This window comes from Vitis vinifera, chromosome 12 (genome assembly GCF_030704535.1).
Source record: "Vitis vinifera cultivar Pinot Noir 40024 chromosome 12, ASM3070453v1".
Lineage (NCBI taxonomy): Eukaryota > Viridiplantae > Streptophyta > Magnoliopsida > Vitales > Vitaceae > Vitis > Vitis vinifera.
The window spans coordinates 14,745,082-14,771,750 of NC_081816.1; the positions used below are offsets into that span (position 1 = coordinate 14,745,082).

Genomic DNA, 26,669 nt, shown 5'->3' on the forward strand with positions numbered 1-26,669 from the left:
ATACTCAAAAATCAAAACCCTAGCCCACCTACTTTTGAGTGTAGGCAACCATCCTAGGGTTGTCCTACATCAACCATTGTGCAAAGAGTTTTGTTTAGTTCTGTGCTTTCTTTGTTGTGCAAGTATATGTTGATTGTGTTAAAGAACATGATATATATATTGTGGACCCAAATCCTACAAGCTTAAGCTTTTAGGAAAGTTAGTTATCTAACATAGTATTAGAGCCTCATTTGGTGGGAGGTCATGTGTTTGAGCGTCATTGCATTTTTCTTTCCCCAATTTATTGAGTCCACATGTATTAAGTCTACATGCAAGGTCAAAAGAGGTTGATTGTGGTTGTTTGCCTTCGGGTCTTTATGTGTGCATGATCTCGTGTTTGAGCCTCATCACACTTTTATTTCCCCAATTTATTGGGCCCACATGTAAGTTCAAAAGAGGCTGTTTGCCTATGTGAGAGAGGGTGTTAAAAATATGATATACATTGTGGACCTAAATGCTACAATAAAATTGGTTGTCTAACAGATTTTGTGTCTTTGCTTTGTTTGTTGTTTGCATTTCAATGATTATTATGAAACCTAACAGTGTTTATTTTGTAAACTGTCTGCATGGAAATAGGCGGCTTAACAACAATTCCTTGACAGGAACTATTCCAATGTCTTTAACTACTGTTATGACACTGCAAGTCCTGTGAGTACCAAGTTGATGTTCTATCCAGAGGAAGCTATTTTTTCCCCTTAGCTTCCAATGACATGATTTTGTTGCAAGTATATGACATTATAATATTCTTATGTGGATGCAGGGATCTGTCGAACAATCACCTAAGAGGAGATATACCAGTTAACGGCTCATTTTCATTATTTTATTCTATCAGGTAAACTGGGTGCAATGTCATTTTTATGATAGTACTATTGGGTGACCTATCTAATCCGTATGCTAACTGCTGTGTTGCAATTTTGCAGTTTTAACAATAATGACCTAAACCAAATTCCACTTTTTCCACCTCCACCAATTTCTCCAACACCAACAACTTCTTCGGGTTTGTCATTATTATTTTCTGTTTTTAACTAGTATTAAGTCCAACTTATCTGATTAAAAGAAAGTATCAACTCAAAGTTGTAGCTGATATTGGACCCTTCTGTGTTTTCATTGCTATGTTTTCCTTCCACTTTCAATTGGACATGTCTTCTACCCCCTTGTCTGGTCAAGTCATCCTGTACATGAGTTTTATCTAGTTTCGTAACTCATCCATCTTTTTTTATTTTCCTTTTATCTGATATATATAATTGAAAATAAGCAGAGAGAAACTTTATAATTGATGAATGTGAATATAAGAAAATCACTTCAGAGGATGGTTTATTTAGTTTCATCAACATAGTATCATTTTTGAGCAATTATTGTTTCTATTAAAAATTTTGGCGTTTCTTTGGCCTAAATTGCTGGTTATTAACTATTTTCTGAGCTTTTAGAGAATGTGGATTGGACTTGATCAATTTCAGAAACAGGCACTTGTGAGTTAACAAATTCAATTAGAATCTAAACTTTTCTTGGAACATCTTATAACTCACTCTAGAAAAGAAATGAATTGCTTTATTATTTAGAGGTTCTCAGTTAATGTTCAAATGTTCTGATTATCACAAATAATAATGATAATAATAGTATCATTTTTGAGCAATTATTGTTTCTATTAAAAATTTTGGTGTTTCTTTGTCCTAAATTGCTGGTTATTAACTATTTTCTGAGCTTTTAGAGAATGTGGATTGGACTTAATCAATTTCAGAAACAGGCACTTGTGAGTTATCAAATTCAATTAGAATCTAACTTTTCTTGGAACATCTTATAACTCACTCTAGAAAAGAATTATTTAGAGGTTCTCAGTTGATGTTCAAAGGTTCTGATTATCACAAATAATAATTAATAATAGTATCATTTTTGCGCAATTATTGTTTCTCTTGAAAATTTTGGTGTTTCTTTGGCCTAAATTGCTGTTTGTTAACTATTTTCTGAGCTTTTAGAGAATGTGGATTGGACTTAATCAATTTCAGAAACAGGAACTTGTGAGTTATCAAATTCAATTAGAATCTAACTTTTCTTGGAACACCTTATAACTCACTCTAGAAAAAAAATGAATTGCTTTATTATTTAGAGGTTCTCTCAGTTAATGTTCAAATGTTCTGATTATCACAAATAATAATACTATATTTATGTTTTTTTGGATTTCATTGATGTAGAAAACAGTGCCACTGGAGCTATTGCTGGAGGTGCCACTGGAGCTATTGCTGGAGGAGTTGCTGCTGGTTCTGCACTTCTGTTTGCTGCCCTTGGAATAGTACTTGCCTGGTGGCTACGAAGGAAACCACAGGAGCACTTTTCTGATGTACCTGGTTGGTGGTTTTAGTGAAAATGGGTTAAAATGATCAATAAGAAGTGTTACTTAATTTTCACTTCTCATTCGTTTTCATTTCTTTTGCAGCTGAAAAGGATCCAGAAGTTCATTTGGGGCAGCTTAAAAGGTTTTCCCTGCGTGAACTACAAGTTGCAACGGATAATTTTAGTAACAAAAACATTCTGGGCAGTGGTGGATTTGGTAAAGTTTACAAAGGAAGTTTAGCTGATGGTTCTCTAGTGGCAGTAAAAAGACTGAAAAAGGAGTGTATTCATGGTAGGGAACTGCAATTTCAGACAGAAGTTGAAATGATCAGCATGGCTGTGCACCGGAATCTACTTCGTCTACATGGCTTTTGCATGACACCAACAGAACGGTTGCTTGTCTATCCCTTTATGGTTAATGGAAGTGTTGCATCATGTTTGAGAGGTATTGGTTATTGGTCTCTTCATGTGATTTATTTTTTCAAAAATAAACGAAACTTCATTTTCCTTTGATGCCATCTGTTCCATTGACATTTTGGTTGCCAATCCATATGGTATACCAACTCTTGATATATAATGAAGGTTTTAAATTTGACCTTTGCGTCATTTTGATTTTGTCTAAATTCAAAATGAAACCTAAAACCTTGTCAACATAATTTAAATTTTGTCTGGTGCAATGGTAGTTTACCTTTGTCGATGCCAAGTGCAAATGTGTGAATTCTAGCCCTGAGCATTGCCACTCATGTAAAAATGCATAACTCTACGTGTGAATCTAACTAACTCCTAGAAATCTACTTTGATGTGAAAACTACAGAGTATTGTCTTTTCATGTTTAAACATTGTCTGAAAATATTGGAGTTGGCTGAAGTTTGAAAAGTATGAGTGGGCTATATCACTAATCAAAAGGTTGAAAATTTAAAAGATCTATTTTAAGAGCTATGGCCAACTTTACTTACCATATAATTTTTTTTTTTCCCTTCTGATCTTATTGATGCATTATTGCAGAGCGAGCTGATGGACAATCACCTCTTAATTGGCCAATAAGGAAACAAATTGCATTAGGATCAGCAAGGGGGCTTGCTTATTTGCATGATCATTGTGACCCTAAGATTATTCATCGTGATGTGAAGGCTGCAAGCATATTGTTGGACAACGAGTTCGAAGCAGTAGTAGGAGACTTTGGGCTGGCTAAACTGATGGACTACAAGGATACTCATGTTACCACTGCTGTATGTGGCACAATTGGGCATATTGCTCCAGAGTACCTCTCCACTGGGAAGTCTTCAGAGAAGACTGATGTTTTTGGATATGGAGTAATGCTTCTTGAGCTTATCACTGGACAGAGGGCTTTTGATCCTGCTCGGCTTGCCAATGATGATGCTGTTATGTTACTTGATTGGGTATGCTTTTACTATCTTCCCTTTGAGGATTTTTATAGTTTGAGTTTATAACTTAGTGGTGCATCCTTTTATTTACTTCTTTGAACTCTTTTGAGTCTTCTTTGATATTTGTTTGGTGTTGGGGATTTCAGCTATGGCTTCTAGTTTATAATATTGGGGGTGGGTTATTCAGAGATTACAAGTAGGTGAATTTGTTCCATACTTTCCCTCACAGAAATCCAATGATCTATTTCAACCTTGACGTCATTCAAGTGCTTAAAATAATGTTGTTACAATTACAAGTTAAAGTGATGCACAACTCAGAGACCTCTCAGACTCCTGTTCTTCTATTGATTTTAGTGAAAGACTTTAGATGGCAAAGCCGTGTTTTCAAATGGTATGAAAATTAAACTCAAGTTATCTCATATGTTTCCACAAATTTGTGTTTCTACAAAATTTAGGTGAATTTTGGAGAAAAATGAATAGATTCTGTTTTGCTTCTAGGTTTCATTTTGGATTCCTAAAAAAATCAGAAGCTTTTATACACTGACAGAAACATTTCAAAACTCAAAACCATGGTTTCAAGTTTTCAAGGTCCTTGTGTTTTCAATACTAGAAACTGGTCTTGAGCCATCAATTATTATACAGTGGGCCCTTTTTCTTTTAAAAACTGAAAGTTTGAATTCTATATATTTTTTAGGTAAATCAGATGGATTATCTAGTTTTTCCTCTACTCATATTTGTATTGCCTCTGAAATTCAATAGTCATTATGTTTTTCACTGTAAATCCATGACATTTTACTCCTTTTACCTACAATGAACTTGTAGGAGGTTTTTGGAGGCAATACATGGCAAGGGGATGGAGAATAATGCTGTCAAGTTGTGATCCTAGGTCTAGAAATAGCAAAATTGCGCAGACAATGATTACATTGACTCCTTTTTCTGAGATCAATATTCCCTATTGACTAAATATGACTTCATCTAACTTGTAAAACATGTTCTTAATTTCGTAGGGTTCCTTCACATCAGGATTCCATTAACATCTTCATAGCCATCTTCTTTGGGAACCAGTACAACCTTCCAGAATTGCACAGCACCTCATTCCAAAACCATCATCTCCTTTTTCTTTTGATTCTGTTGCACTGTTTCTGAACATGAATTCCCTATGCTGTATGCTCCTAGCTAATCAAAAGAGTAGAATTATGTACGTGAACTATGGCAAAGAATATAGTCAAAGCAGTGTAACCATAAGGGTCACAGAAGTCTTTTCCAGAGAGTAAGTGGGTATCAAATATAGAAAATGGGTCCTAATTTACAAACAATAGAAAGCCTGAAAGATGAATTAGCTCAATACAGTCAATGTTTGTAAAGGACCAATCATACTCTGCAATCAGTGGGAGAAGAACAAACAGCATTGTGTCAATGGCTCCAAAACAATAAACACTGGCTTGGACACAAATCATATTGTTGGAAAGTTGGTTTGGTTAGACTAGTTCAAATTGGACTCAAATTTTAGAATGGATAGGATTCCTTGATTTGAGGAATTTTACAATGGATAGGTTCCTTGATTTGGGGAATTATTTGAATTCTAGTTTTTTTGTACGTAGTAAAAGTTTTATTCAGATTAGGATTGGAATCAAATTTGTTTTTAGGTTTCCTTATTTTTAGCCTAGGAATTATCCATTTGTTGGTTATTTAAACGGATGTAGCCTGTGTTCTGAAAAATTTCAATAAAATAAAAGTTTATCCAAAAAACCTTTCACAGTTTTATGGTATCAAAGCTAGAGAAAAAAAAAAGAGTAGAAGGATGGTGAAGACTACTATGACTGGTGCAACTCACAGGGAGGAATATGATGCCTCATCTGGGACTTCACAGCTACAAGTTCCAACAACAAATCCAGGCAGTATAGAGAATCCAACCCTGCAAATTACGATCCATAAATTAAATGGATGTAATTTTCTTAAATGGTCGCAATCGGTGAAGCTGTTCATCAGAGTAAAAGGAAAGTTGGGCTATCTCATAGGTGCCAACAAAGCACCCAAGCCGGAAGATCATGTGTACCAAACCTGGGATTCTGAGAACTCCATGGTAATGGCCTGGTTAATCAACTCCATGGAGACAGCTATTGGGCAAACCTACCTCTTTCTTCCTACCGCCAAGGACCTCTGGGATGAAGTCCAAGAGACTTATTCAGATCTAGGTAATGCTACCCAAATGTTTGAAATTAAGACTAAGTTGAAAGATATTAAACAGGGTAGTCATAGTGTTACACAATACTATAATATCCTTCCAAATGCATGGCAAGAACTTGATTTATTCTCTAATATGGAGTGGAAGTGTGCTGAAGATAATGCCCATTATTGCAAGATTCTCGAAAAAGAAAGGGCATTTGATTTTTTGGCAGGACTCAATAAGGAACTTGATGAGGTTCGAGGCCAAATCTTGGGAAAAGAACCACTACCATCTGTAAGGGAGATCTTCTCTGAGGTGCGACGGGAAAAGAGTAGGCCGAAAGTGACATTGGGAGAACAACAATCTAGCCAATCTGAGACTTCTGCCCTAGTTATTCATGGTGAGGCGGCTTTTCAACCAATTGACCAGCAACTAGGAAAAAAGGGTGATTGTCCTTGGTGTGAAAATTTTTGAAAACGAGACCATATAAAAGATACGTGCTGGAAGATCCATGGAAAGCCACCTGCTGGGAGAAACCCAAGACCCACCGTGATTCCAAAGCCTACCATAGTGAATCTGAGAACCCTAACAACCAAACAGCCACTTCACCATTCACCAAGGAGTAGTTAGAGGTCTTGCAACATCTCCTTAATCCACAAACTGCATCCACTTCAATCTCAGGTTCACCAAATGCTGATCTCTCACCATCTTGCTCTCAAGCACAATCAGGTAGAACTCAATACCCATTCAGTGCCTTAGCCAATTCTTATAAACCTTGGATCATTGATTTCGGAGCTACAAATCACATGATGGGGTCATCCACTTCATTTACAACATATGTGCCATGTGCTGGTAATATGAAAGTTCAAATTGTGGATGGGTCATATACCCCTGTTGCTAGAAAAGGAATGGATGGGTCATATACCCCGGTCGCTGGAAAAGGAACCATCTCTCTGACAAAATTTTTTTCTCTTGAATTAGTCTTACATGTCCCAAATTTGTCATGTAATATATTGTCCATTAGTAAACTCATGAGAGATCTCAATTGTGTAGCTAAATTTTCATCTACTAGTGTTGTTTTCCAAGACTTAGCTTCGGGGAGGACGATTGGTAGTGCATGTGAGTGTGAAGGTTTATACCATTTTGATGACCATGAAGTTGTGTAAGGACAAGCCATTGTTGCTGGTAGCAGTGTTTTATCTTTTCCTTTTGATCATGAAATAATGTTACGGGACTATAGATTGGGCCACCCTAGCTTTCTGTATCTTAGGTTCTTGTTTCCAAAACTTTTCAAAAATAAAAGGTTGTCCAATTTTCAATGTGAAGTGTGTCAAATGGCAAAGCATACCAGATTAGTATTTCCTGCTAAACCTTACAGTCCCTCTAAACCTTTTACTCTCATACATAGTGATCTTTGGGGACCATCTCAGGTAACAATTCTAATTGGTGCAAAATGTTCATTACCTTCATCATGATCATTCAAGAATTTGTTGGGTTTACCTCCTTAAAGAAAAATCTGAAGTCTTTCAAACCTTCAAAAATTTCTATTCAATGATCAAAAATCAATTTCAAACATCCGTTAAAATTCTTAGAACCGACAATGGTAGTGAATATATAAATGTTGTTATTAGAGACTTTTTATCAACTAATGGGATTATTCATCAAAAATCATGTGTAGATACTCCACAACAAAATGGAGTTGCTGAAAAAAAGAATAGACACCTCTTAGAAGTTGTTCGGTCCTTATTATTTTCAATGAAAGTTAGAAAAATACTTTGGGACGCTATTCTTATAGCAACATATTTGATCAATAGGATGCCCTCAAAAGTTCTTAATTTTAAAATTCCCATTGTTGTTTCTTGCTTCATTCCTTGATTCTCGATTTTGCCAAGATTTATGAATTAAAATTTTCAGGTGCACTATTTTTGTACATGTCCATTCACATAATCATGGTAAACTTGATTCTAGGGCTATAAAATGCTTTTTTTTTAAGGATATGCAACAACTAAAAGATGTTATAGATGTTTTGATCTTGTTAATTAGAAACTATGCATCTCTATAGATGTAACCTTCTTTGAACAGTAGCCCTATTACACTTTGATTCAAGGGGAGAATTCTTGTGAAGCTTCGTCATGCAAAATTCCACAATCTTCTTTTCCAGTTCCTACACTCCTAGCAACCAGTCCAGTGTCTACTAAATTAGTCCACTCCCAGCAACCAATACGGTGTCTACTCAAATCTCTCCATCCATTCCTTTCGTTCAATCAAACCCAACAATAGTTCCAGTACATAACAGATTGTCAAATGCAGGGGAAGATAAAGCATTGCCACCAACAGCCTAGTCTACACCACAGTTCAAAGTCTACTCAAGGAAGTGTATAGTACTTGATACACTCATGCCTTGCCATGAAGCCACATCGGAGATAATGCTTGAATCAGGTTTGGATAATTCTTCATCACTCTCACATTCCTCACTTCCTGTAGACCCAGTGCCTAGTGACTTAGATCTCCCGATAGCACTTAAGAAAAGTGTTTGATCTTATACCATTCATCCCATATCTAGTTTTGTCTCTTATCATAGATTATCCTCATCTTTTTCTACTTCTGCCCCTCACCTTTCTTCCATAGAAATTCCAAAAAATGTACAAAAAGCATTTGGTGATCCAAGATGGAAAGTAGCGGTTGTGGAGGAAGTCAAAGCTTTGAAAAAAAACAGAACATGGGAACTTGTTACCCTACCGAAGGGTAAAAGAATTGTGGGATGTAAATGGGTCTTTTCAGTAAAATACAAATCTGATGGCTCGGTGGAATGGTACAAAGCAAGATTGTCTGCTAAAGGATTTACTAAGACTTATGGGATAGATTACCAAGAGACTTTTGCATTGGTGGCAAGACTGAACACAATTTAATTCTTCTCTCTTTGGCTGCAAACTATGATTGGCCTCTTCAACAACTGGACATAAAAAATGCTTTTCTCAATGGGAAATTAGAGGAGGAGGTTTACATGGATGTACCACTAGGACTTGAACAAGAAAGCTTCAATAAAATTTGTTAATTGAAGAAAGCTTTCTACATACTCAAGCAATCACCCCGGGCATGGTTCAAAAGACTCTCAAGAGTAGTAAAACAATATGGCTATCTTCAAGGATATTAAGATCATACCATGTTTTACAAATCTACTAATCAGGGTAAAATAACTGTTCTCATCGTTTATGTTGATGATATGATTTTAACAGGCAATGATCATGTAGAAATTGAAGCTTTGAGGAAGATCCTAGCTAAGGAGTTTGAGGTGAAGGACCTTGGGGTACTAAGGTATTTTCTAGGGATGGAGATTGCTAGAAATAAAAATGGAATCTCTATTTCTCAAAGAAAGTACACTTTAGACTTACTCAAGGAAACATGGATGCTTGGTTGCAAGCTTAGCGACATTCTGATTGGTGTAAGACACAAGATAGACCTAGCTAAAAAAGGGGATCTAGTTGACAAAGGAAGATACCAATGGTTGGTTGGAAAGCTCATCTACCTCTCTCACACTAGGCCAGATATTGCTTTTGCAGTAAGTACAGTCAGTTAGTACATGCATTCTCCATATGAAGCACACATGAATGTTGTCTATAAAATATTACAATATCTCAAAGGAACCCCAAGAAAAGGACTTCAATTTGGAAAGCACGACCAATTCAAAATAGAGGCCTTCACGGATGTAAATTGGGTAGGGTCTATAGAAGATAGGAGGTCAACATCTGGCTACTGTACATTTGTGTTTGGAAATCTCATCACATGGAGAAGTAAAAACCAAAATGTGGTAGCGAGAAGTAGTGCTGAAGCTGAGTTTAGATCAATAGCTCATGGAATTTGTGAAGTCTTGTGGATCAAGAGAGTATTAGAAGAACTAAAGATTAGAATTCATCCTCTAGCTATGATGTATTGTGACAATAAGGCAACTATAAGCATTTCCTACAATCCAGTCCACCACGATCGAACAAAACATGTTGAGGTGGACTGCCATTTCATTAAGGAAAAAATTGAGCAAAGGGAAATATGCTTGACATATGTGCCATCCAAAAGCCAGATTGCGGATGTTTTAACTAAAGGGATTCCGAGAGAAAACTTTGAAAATAATGTGGACAAGTTGGGTATGATAGACATCTATGCCCCAACTTGAAGGGGAGTGTTGGAAAGTTAGTTTGGTTAGACTAGTTCAAATTGGACTCAAATTTTGGAATGGATAGGATTCCTTGATTTAAGGAATTTTAGAATGGATAGGTTCCTTGATTTGGGGAATTATTTGAATTCTAGTTTTTTTGTACATAGTAAAGGTTTTATTCAGATTAGGATTAGAATCAGATTCATTTTTAGGTTTCCTTATTTTTAGCCTAGGAATTATCTATTTCCTGGTTATTTAAACGGATGTAGCCTGTGTTCTAAAAAAGTGCAATAAAATAAAAGTTTATCCAAAAAACCTTTCACGGTTTTACATATAATAAAAAACAGGGTGAAAAGCAACCAGAAGCAATAGTCTACTGCCAGTATTAGAAATTATTGTGTTGATAAGATCCCAAGAAGAAAGAATCAATGATCTGGTAAGTTGAGATTCAATATGTGGGGGCAACATTGCAACCAACATTTACCCTAGGCAGTGTGCTTTCGGACAAGACAATGATAATTGGGCAAACTCTTATTACATAGGGTATAAGATTTTTGTCCTTTCTTTGGTTTGAAGAACTCAATGATAGTACCTATATAAAAATAAATAAATAAATAAATAAAATAAAACCCAATGATAGAGATAGAATTAGCAGCTAGTGTCATGGTAGAGGCCATATTTATCTAGGGGGTAGACTCTCATTCATAGTTCATTTCAAGCTTGCCTATCCATGATCCTGTTAGAGAAGATCTAAAGGGATACTTTTATTTGTGTGGGTGGGGGTTTGCTGTTGAGACAGGTAGCATGTAACATTTTTAGCTGGGCGACTGTTTTTACACTAAAGAACATGTTTGGGCCAGGACTAGAATTTTTTTTTATTTCTAATAAAGCTAAAGAGGCTTTGGAGGGTTATTATGGTGGTTAGAGATAGAAAATATGCTTTGGAAAAGTGTCTTAGGGGAAAAGTTCCAAAGAGAGGGATCTTGTTCATAGTTGATAGGAAAATGTAGTTTCTTAAGCTACAAATGTTCCTTAGAGCTTGATGAGGTGGGGAATAATCATGTTTCTAGGATTGAATTCATGACCTCCCACTAAATAAGACTTTAATACCCCGATAAGCAACTAATTTTCCTAAAAGTTTAAGCTATTAGCTGGTGGACCAACAATGTATATCAAGCTTATTTAGGCCTTTTTACTAACCTGGCTGATGATTGTCTTGGAGGGTAGTTTCTGGGCATTAGAATTTCAGGTTCTCTAGAAGCTTCCATGATTGAGAGTTGGAGAAGGTGTAGAGTTTTCCAGCTTGCATTTATTGGCATATTATCAGGAGAATGAGAGGATGTGTTAGTCTTTAGATAGTCTAAGGAAATTCTTTCTTCAAATTCTCTTTTAGGTTATTATTGTCGTGGCCTAATCTTACCATGCTAACATCTGCCAGTTGGGGTTTTTGTGTGCCATCCAAGTTTAGCTTTCTAATGCTAGAAGCTGTTCATAAGAAGATTCTCATCATAGACCAGCTGATGCCAAGGATTTATACCCTTGTGAAGTGGTGGTGTTTTTGCAATTAGGACGATAATAGGCAAATTATTGCTAGATAGCATGTGATCTATGGACCTCTGTGGCTTTTTGTTTTTGCTTTTGTTTTTTCTTTTCCCTGTTGTTTGTTGTCTGTTTGTTTGTTTCATGGATTTTGCCTTCTTTAATCAAAAGAACCCTGTTCTGGCAATTTATGGGGAAAAAGAGGCAGACGGTTTGACAATTTAATGTGTTATCTCTTCACTCATTGGAAAAGAAAAAGTTGAAAGGAAATGTTGAAAATAGAAGGCTGGGTCAAACTCTTGAGGCATGGTAAAGTTCCTTTTTAGAACAATGGGAATCTTTTAGAAGCATTTTCCCTGTGTGGAACCCACTTACCATTTTATTTGTCCTACTTTTTAGGTATGGTTTCAAGTAGAAGGCACTTTGTTTTGGCTAGGCTCATAGTAGTAGTTGTTCAACATTTCCTGTATGTAGCACTAAGAAGATTGAAGTAAATATAGGACAACCAATGATGTGATTGGAAACCTGCAGAAAAATATACCAAAATGAAAGGACAAAGGGGATTGAAGCAAATCCACGATATATATATATATATATATATATATATATATATATATATATATATATAGATATATGAGAAAAGAGATTATAATGAAGCTTTATTAGATATCTGGTACTATTTCATGCACCTATTTCCAGAGTCACCCAGAGTCTCAAGGATGAGAAAAAAAATGCTTCACCTGCATCAGCATGGCAGTGAATTGCCACAAAATTTGCTATTTGGATGGTGAACAATTCAGGAAAGCACTAACAAGAGGGAACATAGCAAAAATGAATAAAAAAGCTGAAATAGTACAAGTAAAGCACCTCTTGTTCAAGGACATTTAAGAAATTGTGTTTGGGAATCATTCAAGAAAAGGAAGAAACTAGGGAAAATTGCAGAAGAGCTGGTGGAAGAAAAAAAAGTGAAGAAACAAGAAAGCAAATTGAAAGTGGCCAGAAGAGAAGAATTCCAGAGAGGAAGCATGAGCACACTCATCTACAAATTGATGTATAATTATTTTCCAGATATAATAATCCTAATGAATCTAATAATGGTCTCATTATAAAAAATAATGAGAATAAAATATTAACCTTGAAAACAACTCATTTTATGAGTGGTATTGACATTGAAGAATAGCTGATACCAACATTTGTCGATAGAGAATGAATTTCCCTAGAAAAAAGACAATATATATAAAGAAAGAGGTCATAACCCCAGCGAAGAAGTGGTTGCAGATTTTGGGCTGGCTAAACTCATGGACTACAGGGATACTCGTGTTACCACGGCTGTACATGGAACACTTGGGCATATTGCCCCAGAGTACCTCTTCACTGGAAGGTCTTCGGAGAAGACTTATGTTTACAGATATGGGATCATGCTTCTTGAGCTCATCACTGGGCAGAGGGCTTTTGATCTTGCCCGTTTGGCCAGCAATCTTATGTTACTCAGTTGGGTATGCATTTACCATCTTCCCATTATCTGTTCTATGTTTTAAGTTTATAACTTCAAGTGATGCATTTTCTTAAGTAGTTCTTTGAGTTCTTGAAGTCCTTTTGCCACATGTTGGGTGTTGGGGCTTTCAATTATTGCTTCTAGGTAACTGACTAGGGTTCAGGGTACTCTGCCAGTGGACTCTTTTCAGTTTTTCACATAAATCAAATGATAAATTTTGACTTTGTAACATTCAAGTGTTTTTCGTAACACTTTTCATAGGTAAACGCATCCATACTTACAAGATAATGTGATTTACAACTTGGTGGATCTCTCAGGCTGCTGTCCCTAGTGTAAAAGCCTTAAAATCAAAGTGGTGTTATCATAAGGGTCATAAAATTTTTCTCCAGAACTGAGACAAAGTGGGAATCAGAACATGCACACACACAAAAAAGGCAATGATCTTTAAACTGTTGCATGCCCAAAACACAAATAAGTCTAGGACCTGCTACTGTTTGTAGAGGACCCATCAATACTCACAATAACAATAGGCACTGAGAGAATAACAACTAGTATGTATTCCAATAACTTTCAAACAGTAAACAATCACCCATTCACAGGCTGAAGCATGAGCCAAGAAGGAAGAGGAGTGAATAGAAGCACAAATAGGGAGAGAAACAACCAGCAGCAATAGTCCCCTCAATGGAAATTCTGGCATGGCACTGATATACCTCAAAAAGAAAAAATCAATTATAGATTGAATATATGGGACAATGCTGCAACCATTAGTTATCCTGGACAACATGCTTCAGGATAATGATATTTTGCCCATATATTAGAAAGAGTAGTGATAATAGAGACTGAAGATTGCTGACCTCTTTTGAAGTGAAGAATGCAGTGATTGAGAGATCTGCAAATTCGCCAGCATCAGGCAAAGGGCTACAGTAATCTAAGTGAAGTAGTCTCATTCTAATTCATAGTACCTTTTCAAGCATGTCTCTTTACCTTACATAGTCCTTTGAGATGCTTAGAGAAGCTCTGAAGGTATTTTCACTGGGCTAGAGGTGAGAAAGTACCACATTTTGTGAACTGGGTGACTTTTTCATGCCAGAAAAATTTGGTGGGATAGGAATTAAAAATTTGTTGGTTTTTAATGGAGCCTTGATTGGTAAGTGGTTGTAGAGATTTTATCCTTTTTTTTCACATGGGGTGTGTTGGTGGGGGATTGCAGGGCAGGTCATTCGAGGCTTGGGAGAAATTTCTCAGTGGAAAAGTTCTGAAAGATGGAAGGGACTAGTTACCTGCGGCTCAGGGGGTTCTTCAGGATGAAGCCTTTGGAAGTCTACTAGGAAGGATTAGATCGTTCTTCAAGCTTGAGTTCTTTATTAAGTAATGATTATAGGACAAAGTTTTAGCTTGATATGAGGTTTGAGGAAGTGCGCCTGAGGATTTGGTTCCCTTCTATATTTGCTTTGACCTTTTGTAGGGAAACCTGGATAGCTTTCAATTGATGGATGGTAGTTCTGGACATTCGAATGGGTTCACTAAAAGCTTTCATGATTGAGATTTGGAGACGATGGGGATTTTTCTGGCATACCTTTATCAGGGAAATGAAAGAGGATGTGTAAGTTTGTCATATCAATGGAACATTTTTTTTATCAAATCCCTTTTGCAGCAGCATCATCATGGCCTAATTTTAGCTTCCTGGTATCATCATTCATCTGGTTGGGAATTTTTTTTACCCCATCCAATGTTGCCTTTTCTGTGTTGGTAGCTGCTTGTGAGAAGATCCAACCATGGACTGGCTGATGCAAAAGGGGCAAGGGGTTATACTCTTGTATATTGGTTTTGCTTTTGTGGTACGGATGATAAATTGGCAAATCATATTCTTCTCCATCATGAAGTAGCATGTGGAACATGGGCCTTAATTTTTTTTTTTTTTCCTTTGTTTAATGTTTCTTGGGTTTATTCCTTCTTCAATCAAAAGCATCCTGTTAGCTTGGTGTAGCAGTTTTAGGGGAAAATAAAAGGAAGGTTTAGATAACTGTTCTGTTCTTTATTTTTTGTCCTCAATATATTTTTTCCTATTATAAATGATGGATGGGGATTAAAAGTTCTAAATGAGGAAGCACATACAGCAAATTAGAAAGGACAGGCTGTGGCCAAACCAGTGATGCATGATAAATTTATATGTAAAATAATGGAAATCTTTAAGTAGCAGAAAATTGTATGTGGAACCTTGGTGCCAATACATTTATATCCTAGTTCTTTTGAGTTGGGTTCACAATAGAATACACTTACTATATGCCTAGACTCAAAGTAGGAAAGTGAAGAAACTGAGAAAATGATATTTCCAATTCATTCAAAACTATATCTTTTTTACATAAACATATCCCTATTTAACAAATATACAGAGAGAAATTAAAACGGAAAAAAAAAAACTACAAATATGGAAGAACACAAATTACCCATAATAGGGGCCTTAATCTTTCCCTATTATCCTACCAATCATTATTCAAAATTGTAACGGACTTCCACACTCCCCCTCAAGTTGGATCATAGATATTAATCATGTCCAACTTGCCAATAAAGTCTTCAAAGCTTGATTTCTGTAACCCCTTGGTGAAAATATCGGTCAATTGTTCCCTTGTAGGGATATAAGTCATGTAAATAATCTCTTTCTCAATTTTCTCCTTTATAAAGTGTCTGTCCACTTCTATATGTTTGGTTCTGTCGTGCTGAACAGGATTATAAGAAATACTAATGGCAGCTTTGTTGTCACAATAGAGTTTAATGGGGTGCTCTACTGTAATGCATAGTTCTTCCAACAGTTTCTGCAACCATAGTCCTTCACACATACCTTGTGCAACTGCTCTGAATTCAGCTTCGGCACTGCTTCTGACTACTACACTCTGCTTCTTACTTCTCCATGTTACTAAATTACCCCAGACATAGGTACAGTAACCTATAGTAGACCTTCTGTCATCTGTTGATCCCACCCAATCTGCGTCTGTATAGATCTCTACTTTCTTACTATCACTCTTCTTAAAGAATAGTCCTCTCCCTAGAGAACCCTTTAGGTATCTGAGGATCTTATACACTGCTTCTAGATGACTTTCCTTTGGTGAGTGCATGTATTGGCTAACCACGCTTACAGCAAAAGCAATGTCAGGTCTAATGTGAGAAAGGTAGATCAGTCTACCTACTAGTCGCTGATATTTCTCTCTATCCACGGGCTTTCCGTCACTTTCCATTCCGTTTCTTGCCTTGATAGGGGTATCACTTGGCTTGCATCCTAGCATGCCAGTCTCAATCAACAAGTCAAGTACATATTTTCTTTGGGAAATACTAATTCCCTTCCTTGATCTGGCGACCTCCATTCCTAGGAAATACCACATTTGACCCAGATCTTTCACCTCAAATGCTGTGGCTAAGACCTTCTTCAATCTTTCCACTTCTCCTGTGTCATCTCCAATGAGAATGATGTCATCGACATACACGATTAGAATGGTCATTCTTCCATCATTGGACTGTTTGAAGAACATAGTGTGACCTGATTGTCCCCGTTGGTATCCTTGATTCTTAATCACCTTTGCAAATCTATCAAACCATGCTCTGGGTGATTGTTTGAGACCATAAAGAGATTTCTTTAATTTGCATACCCTGGTTTCTTCTTCTTCCTTACAGAACCCTGGTGGTAACATCATAAACACTTCCTCTTCTAGTTTACCATTCAAAAAGGCATTCTTGATATCAAACTAATGGAGTGGCCAGTCGAGGTTTGCTGCCAAGGATAAAAGAACTCATATAGTGTTCAGCTTTGCTACTGGTGCAAATGTCTTGGTATAGTCGATGCCATAAGTCTGAGTGAACCCCTTTGCAACTAGGCGGGCTTTGTATCGTTCTACAGTGCCATCCACCTTATATTTCACTGTGAATATCCATTTACAGCCCACTGGTTTCTTCCCCCTTGGTAAATTCATCACTTCCCAAGTCTCATTTTTTTCCAATGCCCTTATTTCTTCCATCACAGTCTCTTTCCATTCTTGAATTTCAAAGGCTTCTTGAATGTTTTTAGGAAGCTGGATTCTGTCAAGGTTAGTTGTAAAGGCACGACACTTTGTAGAGAGAGAATTATAAGACACAAAGTTTGAGATAGGATGGAGAGTACATGAACGAGGTTGTTTCCTAATAGCAATAGGTAAGTCATCTGTTACCTGATCAGAATTGGAGCCATACTCCCGAGGGGTTGGAACTATCACCGGTTCTGACTCTTTTAGTGCTTTGGAGATGAGTGTCTCATTGAACTTCGATTTTGGCCTCCTTGAGTAGACAAGTGTTTCCTTATTTGTTTGTAATTCCATATCTTCCCTTGAGTTTAAGTGTCCTTCTATATCAGGTGGAGGGTTAGATATAAGGCACGGAGTGGATTCAAACATAGCAACATCAAGATAGTCAAAGGAAGGTCTAGTTTCACTCATGGACTCCCCCTGAAGCGAGTAGTAGGGAGTATGCTCAAAAAATGTGACATCTTTGCTAACATATAGCTCCTGTGAAATTGGGTCATAGCATTTGTAGCCTTTTTGTGTGAAAGAATAGCCAAGAAAGACACATTTAAGCGCTCTGGGATCAAATTTGTTCCGCTTAGGTCCGTGAATGTGGACAAACACAGTGGACCCAAAGACACGAAGTGAAAGGTGTGCATTAAGTCTCGAATGAGGAAAAAACTCTTGGAATTTTTGGAGGGGTGTGACAAAGGATAAAACCCGACTAGGCATTCGGTTAATAAGATATGTGGCTGTCAAAATGGAGTCACCCCAAAATTGTGTTGGCATGTGAGATGTAAACAACAAAGCACGAGCAACTTCAAGAATATGTCTATTTTTCCGTTCTGCAACCCCGTTTTGTTGAGGGGTGTCAACATAAGAACTTTGATGTATAATACCATTTTCTTGTAGGTAAGTGCTCAAGGAGTGATTAAAATACTCAGTACCATTATCAGTACGAAGAATTTGAATTTTGGTGTGAAACTGAGTTTGTATCATAGAGTGAAAGTTTATGAAGACTGATCAAACCTCAGTTTTATCAGTCAACAAATATACCTAACACAGGCGAATATGATCATCAATAAAAGTAATAAACCATTTTTTATGGGTCCTATTAGGGGTACGTGAGGGACCCCATAAATCACTGTGAATCAGAGTAAATGGTATGGATGATTTATACTTAGATTTAGGAAAAGACGCCCGATGATGTTTGGCAAGTTCACACACTTCACACTGAAAATTCAATAAAGTTTTGTTTGAACATAGTGAGGGAAATAAATATTTTAAGTACTGAAAACTAGGATGACCCATCCTTTTGTGCCATAACAAAAGTTCACTGTCCTTAGGATAAGATGTAGAATTACAAACAGTAGGAGAACTCTGTCCAAGCACATCAGTTTCGTCGAAGTAATATAGACCCTCACTTTCCTTAGCACTGCCAATCGTCTTCCCCGATGATAGGTCCTGAAAAACACAATGAAATGGTAGGAATTTAGCTGAGCAATTAGACATTTTGGTTAATTGGCTAATAGACATCAAATTGCAAGACAAATTAGGTACATGTAGGACAGGGTTGAGAGTAATCGACTCAGAAATACGAATACTCCCTTTGCCAGCAACTGGTGATAAAGTACCATCTGCAATTTTTACTTTTAAATTACCGACACAAGGAGAATATGTAGAAAATAAATGATGAGCATCAGTGATATGATCAGATGCACTAGAGTCAATAATCCAGGGAGTAGTCTGAGACATGGTACTAAGTCCTGTCAAAAAGATACCTTTTTTTGCCAAAGAACCAGAGGATAAAGTGGTAGAAGACTGACCAGATGCTTGGAAATTAGAAAAAAGCTCATATAATTTCGCAAGCTAGTCAGAATTAAACCCCACACTAGAGGTTAACTGACAAATTTCTGGTGGAGTTTTGTCTGCCTGGGTTTCGGAGGAGGCTTGATGACTATGGGCTTTATTAGGTTGTCTGGGCTTCCAATCTGCAGGTTTGCCATGTAGGGCCCAACAAGTGTCTTTGGTGTGGCCCAACTTCTTACAATGCTCACAATAAGTCCTCTTGGACTGTCTTGGGCTTGGCCCATTAGATCCAACAACATGAGGCCCACGTCCAGCAACAGTGTAAGGCCTATGAGGCCCATGAGACCCATGAGGCCCATGAGTTAAAAGGGCTGAGCCTTCAAGCCTAAAGGAGAGATCCAACATCACTCTCCTTCTGCTTTCCTCTCGCCGTACCTCAGAGAAGACTTCTCGGATGGAGGGCAACGGCCGGGGACTGAGAACCCTACTTCTGACATCATCAAGCTCGCGGTTTAGCCCCGCTAGGAACTCGAAGAACCTTTAGTTCTCCATCTTCTTCTTGAAGCGCACACTGTCCCCCGTGCACTCCCACTCTTCTTCGCAGCTGAGATTGAGATCTTGCCACAGACCCACCATCTCGATGTAATATTCCGTGACTTTCCGTTCTCCTTGCTTCATCTGCCAAAGCTGCGTCTTGATTTCAAAGATTTGGGAAGCATTTTTAGCATCTGAATACGTTTCCCGTATCGCATCCCACACGTCCTTTGCCGTCGGGAGGAACATGTAAGTCTTTCCAATGGATGGTTTCATGGAGTTAATCAGGCATGAGGTGATGAAGGAGTTTTTGGACCGCCATTTCTGGGATGCAGCTACATCAGTCAGAGGTGGTCGTCGTGTTTCGCCGGTAAGGAACCCTAACTTCCCCTTTTCGTCAATAACGAGTTTGATTGCTTGAGCCCACTCTCTGTAATTCTTACCATTCAGTTTTTCAACGGTAAGGTGGAGTGGGGAGTTGTCGAATGCACCGATGGGGCCCATCAAAGAGTGTATCTCCGACACTCTTTCATGGCTGTTTCCTCTTTGGGCATCCATGGACAGATTAGGGTTTTAGAGCAAACAAGGCTCTGATACCATGAAGAAACTGAGAAAATGATATTTCCAATTCATTCAAAACTATATCTTTTTTACATAAACATATCCCTATTTAACAAATATACAGAGAGAAATTAAAACGGAAAAAAAACTACAAATATGGAAGAACACAAATTACCCATAATAGGGGCCTCAATCTTTCCCTATTATCCTACCAATCATTATTCAAAATTGTAACGAACTTCTACAGAAAGGCAATCGTACTTGCCCTTTATGCTGCACTAAGGAGATTGAAGTAAATGTAGGATTGACCAATGATGTGATGAGAAGACTGGAGGGAAAGTTAAAATGAAAAGCCCTTTCTCCGTATTGCCTTATCCCAACAATACTTTCCATTACAATCTAACCAATTTCCCTATAGAATTTATTTTCTTTTTCTTCAGTCTGTTTGTAACATGAATGTTGCCCTAGTACATATTGTGGCTTAAATCTTAACAGCTTAAGCTTTTAGGGAAGTTCGTAGCTTAATCATATCAAAGCTAGAGATCTTGTGTTGGAGTGTTTTATCACAAAAGAGAAACAGAGCAGAGAAGAAGAAGCTCACGTCACTCTCATTCATCCTACAGAGCAAAGTGAGTAGGAAGGTTCTAGATATAGGGGGCTAGAAAAGAGTGCTCTAACCAATTTGTGACTAACTCCAGCTTATCCTCTTGCAAAAAAACAGAAAAAAAAAACACAAAAGTAGTTGTTTAACTAACAGAGCTTGTTATTACTGTAATGAGAATCTTAATATGTTTCCTAATGCTATTGTCCCCGTCTATTTATCTACTCAGCTTTTAGGAAAGTTGGTAGCTTAGTAATAGGCTTAGTTTTTTTTGAGTAGGTAAGATATAGACTTCTTGACAGGAACTTCTTTTAAAATTGACTTTCATTTTCTTTTAGTCCTTCTATAAACTCACCACATGGAATGGGTCTATTTTTCTTTTCTTGACACTCTGGATTTAAGGCATTTTAGAATTTCAATTAGGAACTTTATCCTTTTTGTTTCATTTATGGTGACTATGGCCATACCTTCATATCGCATTATAAACTTGTATATTTGAATGCTGCCCAAAACAAAATTTGACAACTTCAATTCCATGGAAGCCGAAACACTTATTTAATGTAATCCTCGCAGTTAACACTGAATCTCTTTTTTCCAGTAGTTTCATTCTCACATCCTATACATGGCACAAGCTTTTTACAGAATCTTATTTTCCATTGCTGACTTTTGTGTATATTTGCTGCTCTTTTGGAAAATTTAAGGTCAAGGAACTGTTGAACAAAAAGAAATTGGAAACACTGGTTGATTCTAAGCTGCAGGGCTATTACATTGTAGAGGAGGTAGAGGAGCTAATCCAGGTGGCTCTCCTTTGCACACTAAACACAGCTTCAGACCGACCCAAGATGTCACATGTGGTCAAAATGCTTGAAGGTGATGGTTTGGCTGAAAGGTGGGAACAGTGGAAAAAGGAGGATATAATTTGCGGAGAGCTAAATCATTGCAACTTCTCCTCTAATAATTGGATTATAAATGACTCCACTCCAGGCCTTCATCCTGAAGAATTGTCCGGTCCCAGATGATGCTTTTGCTATTCCACATGCATATGTATAAGTATCTCCTTTATTGGTGTCTTTAAAATTCAGATCATTAAATAAGTGCATATAATCTCTTTTTCTCATTTTATTTTTCCCACTACCAATTTATATTATTTGGTAGAGTTAATTGACGATGATTATATATTGTCTATTTTCTGTAGGGTTGTCTTGGTTCACACCTGAAGCCTCAGCTGCTAGTTTGTAGCAAAGTGTATATTGGAACAAGCAGATTTACATAGGTGTGCCATAGCTATGAGTTCAATCAATCTAATTCAACTTTTGCCCCGAATTATCATGATTGTGAAAAATGTTTACAGGACATCTTCTAAATGCTAGCAGAAGATCATCCAAGGCAGGGACTAGATCTACCTATGTTTTGTTGTATATGAGTTGAGATAGAATCATACCATTTGTGGATATTAGTCGAAATATAAGGTTTGTATGTTGGCAGTTCCATTCCAATTGTAATAAAACCGGCTTAAGGAGACCTTAATCTCATCTACTTAGATCAAGGGGCTTGATGGACTAGCTTCCCAAGTCTTGTTGATAATGTTGTCATGTATGGGTGCTTTTGTATAAAAAAATTTATTTAAAAGCTTGAGATTTTATGTTGGATTGTAATCAGGAGCCACTTTTAGAAAGTGAAGCTCATTTGAGGCTAGTTTTGGCAGGTAGCTGATAGATGCACTCTGGGACTGAGATCACCAAAGGAAACTGCAAGCATCTGACCAAACTGGCAAATGGGTGAGTCAATCGATAACCAGAGCAAAGTGCAGTTTTCTTTGTTGCTATGTCAACCAATTGAGACCATGAGGATCTCGTAATTCAAATTTGAGGAATGCAAATTGATCGGTGAAGTCTAAGAGAAGATTGTAGATCTTAATTCTGGTAAGACTTGTACACTCAACTCCTATTCCTCTTAGTGGATCCTTGAGGTAGCTTTTATGGCTCTAGGTTTTTGACCTTCCCTTTTTTTTCGAGGTTTTCTGTGTGGTTGAATATTAAGTTATGGCGTGTGATAAGCATTGTAAGTCAATTGGATCAATCCATATCAAAGTTGAAGCAAAATTCAATAGAAATTTCGTAAAAATCATTTACAGTGTTAAAAGCTTAGTTACCAACACATCCCTCTTCCTGACTGTTCCGAGCCCTCATTCTGCTCCCCCAACTTCTCTCCTCGTGCACCATTCTATAGTTGGACCTTCTCTTCTCAAGGATTAATTTGCTCTTCCCATCTCGCCATCGTTGTATCTGACTTCATTTTTTTGCCTGGAATCAGCCAAACCCGTATCATAATCATACTGCATTTGTAGAGTGGGATCAGACAGTGTCTTGTAAGCTGCATTCAGCTGTATAAACATCATTGTTGATTCTTCCTTCATGGAAGGATCACAAACATCAGGGTGATATTGCAGGCTCATCTGTCTATAAGCTCTCTTTATATCATCAATGCCTGCATTTTCTGGATGCCAACCAAGTAGCTTATAGCAGTTGGGAGACTCATTTTTACTGGACAACTTGGGTGCTCATCTTGCTGCTCTGCATGAGACCAAAACGAACCTGGAAGGCCACTGACAATTATGAGCTAGTAGATGAAAATAGCAGTGATGAGGCTTGATCTGAGAGAAATGTCCATGGGAGTCTGGCTGATCAGCTTGTGTTGAATGTGGATGAAGAAGCGTTTGAGTAGTGCATATAGATATGGAAGAGAATGAGGAGAGGAGGGAGGAAAGCATAAGGAATGTATGTGAAGTAGGCGACAAAGCCAAGACTGCTGCTTCTGAATTCAAGGCTGTGCTTCGGAGACATCATCTTATGGACATGGGATGAATATCTTTGAAAAGGTGAAGTCGTGTCCATGCATGATCTTTTATTAATACGAGGAGGTTCGTGGACGGTTTAGTATATAATTTGAAAAAGAATCCCTCTTAGGTTCATGGATAGTCTTTTTTCTTCCAAGAGAATTCTATGGTACACATTCCCTATCTGTCAAAAGCTTATAAAAATATAAAGTTCTGGCTAAAGGCTAAAGGTTAAAGTTAAGGTTCAAGCAGGAAATGACATCATGCTCCTATTTGGTTTTTTTTTTTTTTTGGTATTTTTTAATTATAAATAAAATAGGTATTAGTATATAAAAATAGGGAGAATTGTGTTTTGGGCCCAACTGGGCCCAAAAATTAAGAGAAGGTCCATCTAATTGCCCTAATTAATGATAAGGATATCAGATGTTAACAGACGAAAATGCCCTTTACATTTCCAACTCAAATGGTTGTAAATTAATGGGTTTCACAGCTGGTAAACTTGAAATGCCATGTCACCAGAGTGAAAATTCTGAATCTTCCTACCCTTTTCTCTCCCTCTGTAAACAACATACACACAAACGATGCCGACCTTAATTGTCCCCCAATCGCTTTCTTCAGCAGCTGAGGATTGTGAGCATTTCAGAAAAGCTTTTGTAGGTATTTTATCAATGATCATTCCCAAATCCAAATGATGGTGGTCTGAATTATTTGCTGATATTTTGATTTTATCAGGTTGAGGCGTTTGTAGGTATTTTATCATCATCGTTCAGAGAGAATAAATGGGTTTCATCCAAACGGTGAGCTTTGGGGAAGAAGATTGTCCGGTGATGATGCAAATAATCCAGAATAGCTATCCTTCGGATCAAAAATATTTCGAAAATAGAGAAATTGGTTAACCTGACGAAATTGGCTGCCAATGAAGATATAAACTGGCTGCCACCAACTGCTATGTCCACCAATTGACTACTCATTGTTAGCATATCAAACATCTATGTAGTCCATCAGCTTCAGTTTTAGTGGGCTGTGGGCCATATGGTGCACCAGTTGGACAATGCAAGACCTCCGTTCTGTTTGATGAGTCCAGACCTCTAAAAAGCCTCAAATGTAACTATTATTCTATGGCTCACAAACACTGGGCAAGATGTATATGCATAAGGTGTTGTGTTCCTCTGGAACATTCTAGGTTATTCCATTTTTTACATTTTTCCTTTTCGTTTTGTATACCTTGACCTGGTTACATGATGCATGCATAGTTAATGCTACTTTTGGTCCTATTGTCTTTCCATGTGGCTATAGACTTTTGTAATAAGGCTTTATAAGCTCTATAGGCTTCGAGCTCATAGAAACTGATATCATGAGATTAATTTAGGATCCACTCTCTCAGAATCTCTCTTGCTCTTTGTGTTAGTTGTAAGTTCATGACTATTTCACATTCTATTAAAATTTCTATTAGCTATCTTGATTTTATCAAAATCACGAGCTTTTGTTTTCTGCTTGAATTCCTAAATTTTCTTTTTGAATATTTTTCTTGTCTTAGCCCACTCCACCCAACTTTTCCTTTCTCGTTTTTTTGATTAGTATCTGAAACAATTCTTATTTCGTTGATCAATGTATATTCTTGCAAAAAATGAATTAAAAATTTAATTTGTGCCCAATTAGTTTGGTGTAAATGTCATCCACATTTATCTCATGTAATTTTAATTGGAAATATTTGGTGTTTATGGGAATAAACAGGAAGCTTGAAATTGCTAATCATTGGCATTAAATTGAAGCAGGTTTAGAAATGAAAGTTCTGAATTAGGAGAGAATGGATGAGAAGGAGAATTGCGGACAGAAGAAAATAATGTCTCCCTGTTTGGCTCTGAAGAAATTGCTTGGATGAGAAAATGGTGAGTACTCTAAAAGTGAGCCACAGTTAGAAGCATTTTGGTCTTCTTCAGAGTTTCCTCGTAAATTATAGACAATTGTTAGGCCTGGTGCCACATGTGATGTTTAAAAAGCTGTTCACTAGTTGAATGGAACCCATCTTTAGGCATGCTTTTTACTGAATAAAATATATGTTTGAATAATAATTTGTCATGCTTAGCATATAATCTTCTTTTGAATTCTAGCTGGAAAGTTGGAATTAACTTCGAATAGCTTCACATTAATGGACAGATTGCTATTTTTTAATTTGCTTGTATTGTTACAAAAGTATAGGGAACAAATTGAGACTTCAGTTTTTCCTTATTTTATTAACCAAAAGATTGCAATCATGATTAACCTATGCATGAGTAGACATTCAGTAGTGGTTGTATGGAATTTATGTATGTGTACAAGACATTTACACTAAGTGTACAAGGTACCTGTGTTTAATGTACAAAGGTGTACAAATGTACCTATGTTGAAGTATTTGCGATGTTTTAAAATCATTTCCATTTTGAAAGGATGAGGAACATTCCCTCACACACATTCCTTGATCACGCACTCATCTCGTTCAATTTTATTACTTCATACATGTTGATTGGATGACCAACGACAATAATGATGAATAAGAACCTATATTGGGTTTCACTTCCCCCTTTTCCCTTCCCCATTTTCCCTTAGGCATCACATTAGAACATGGTAGCTCACCCATATGCACGCTATTAGTTTTAGGTATGTCAAATTTTTGCCATTGTATAAGACATTTACACTAAGTGTACAATGCAAATGTGTTAACTGTACAAGTGTGTACAATGCTACCTATGTTGAAGGATTTCAAATGGTTTTGAATAAATTGCTTGCTCATTTTATTTTTCTAAGGGTGACATTCCTCATAGACATTCCTCATTTCCATTTCTACACATTCATTGGATGAGATAGCGCGCTTATGATGAATAAGAACCTCGATTTGGTGTCATTTTTCCCCTTTTCAGTGAGCCATGACATTGGAACGTGGTTAACCTGGCCATATGCACTAGTTTTGTTGTATCTAGGTGGAATTTCTGCAACTGTACAAGGCATTTAAACTAAGTGTACAAGGCCAATGTACTAAAAGTACAAGGGTGTACAAGGGTTTCTATCTTACTTTTTCCAATTGTGGGGAACAATCCTCAGACATGTTGCTTGATAACACTCATTGCATGCATTTTATTTGATGTCTACCATGTTAATTCATTCTATTAGCTTCCCTAGTAATGATGAATATGAATCGAAATTAGGGTAAACATTTTTGTCAT

General features: G+C 37.1%; 1 protein-coding gene across 11 annotated transcripts in view; it reads left to right on the forward strand.

Moving 5' to 3' along the window:
• The window catches only part of LOC100266543 (BRASSINOSTEROID INSENSITIVE 1-associated receptor kinase 1), a 38,977-nt gene extending 13,436 nt beyond the window's left edge, over window positions 1-25,541 (forward strand). For 5 of the 11 annotated variants that reach the window (XM_059741200.1, XM_010659314.3, XM_019223779.2 and 2 more), the window contains 8 exons: window positions 616-687; window positions 800-871; window positions 960-1,036; window positions 2,229-2,381; window positions 2,471-2,812; window positions 3,373-3,767; window positions 21,335-21,677; window positions 21,829-22,275. In XM_059741200.1, the coding sequence (XP_059597183.1) occupies window positions 616-687; window positions 800-871; window positions 960-1,036; window positions 2,229-2,381; window positions 2,471-2,812; window positions 3,373-3,767; window positions 21,335-21,652 (1,429 nt within the window). In that variant the 3' untranslated portion in view covers window positions 21,653-21,677; window positions 21,829-22,275. Of the gene's footprint in view, window positions 1-615; window positions 688-799; window positions 872-959; window positions 1,037-2,228; window positions 2,382-2,470; window positions 2,813-3,372; window positions 3,768-4,574; window positions 5,357-14,313; window positions 19,842-21,334; window positions 21,684-21,828; window positions 22,276-22,338; window positions 22,652-25,244 lie in introns of those variants that run through there. The other 6 variants (XR_009467118.1, XR_009467119.1, XM_059741199.1 and 3 more) reach the window with 6 other exon arrangements.
• Window positions 25,542-26,669: the final 1,128 nt, after the last annotated feature.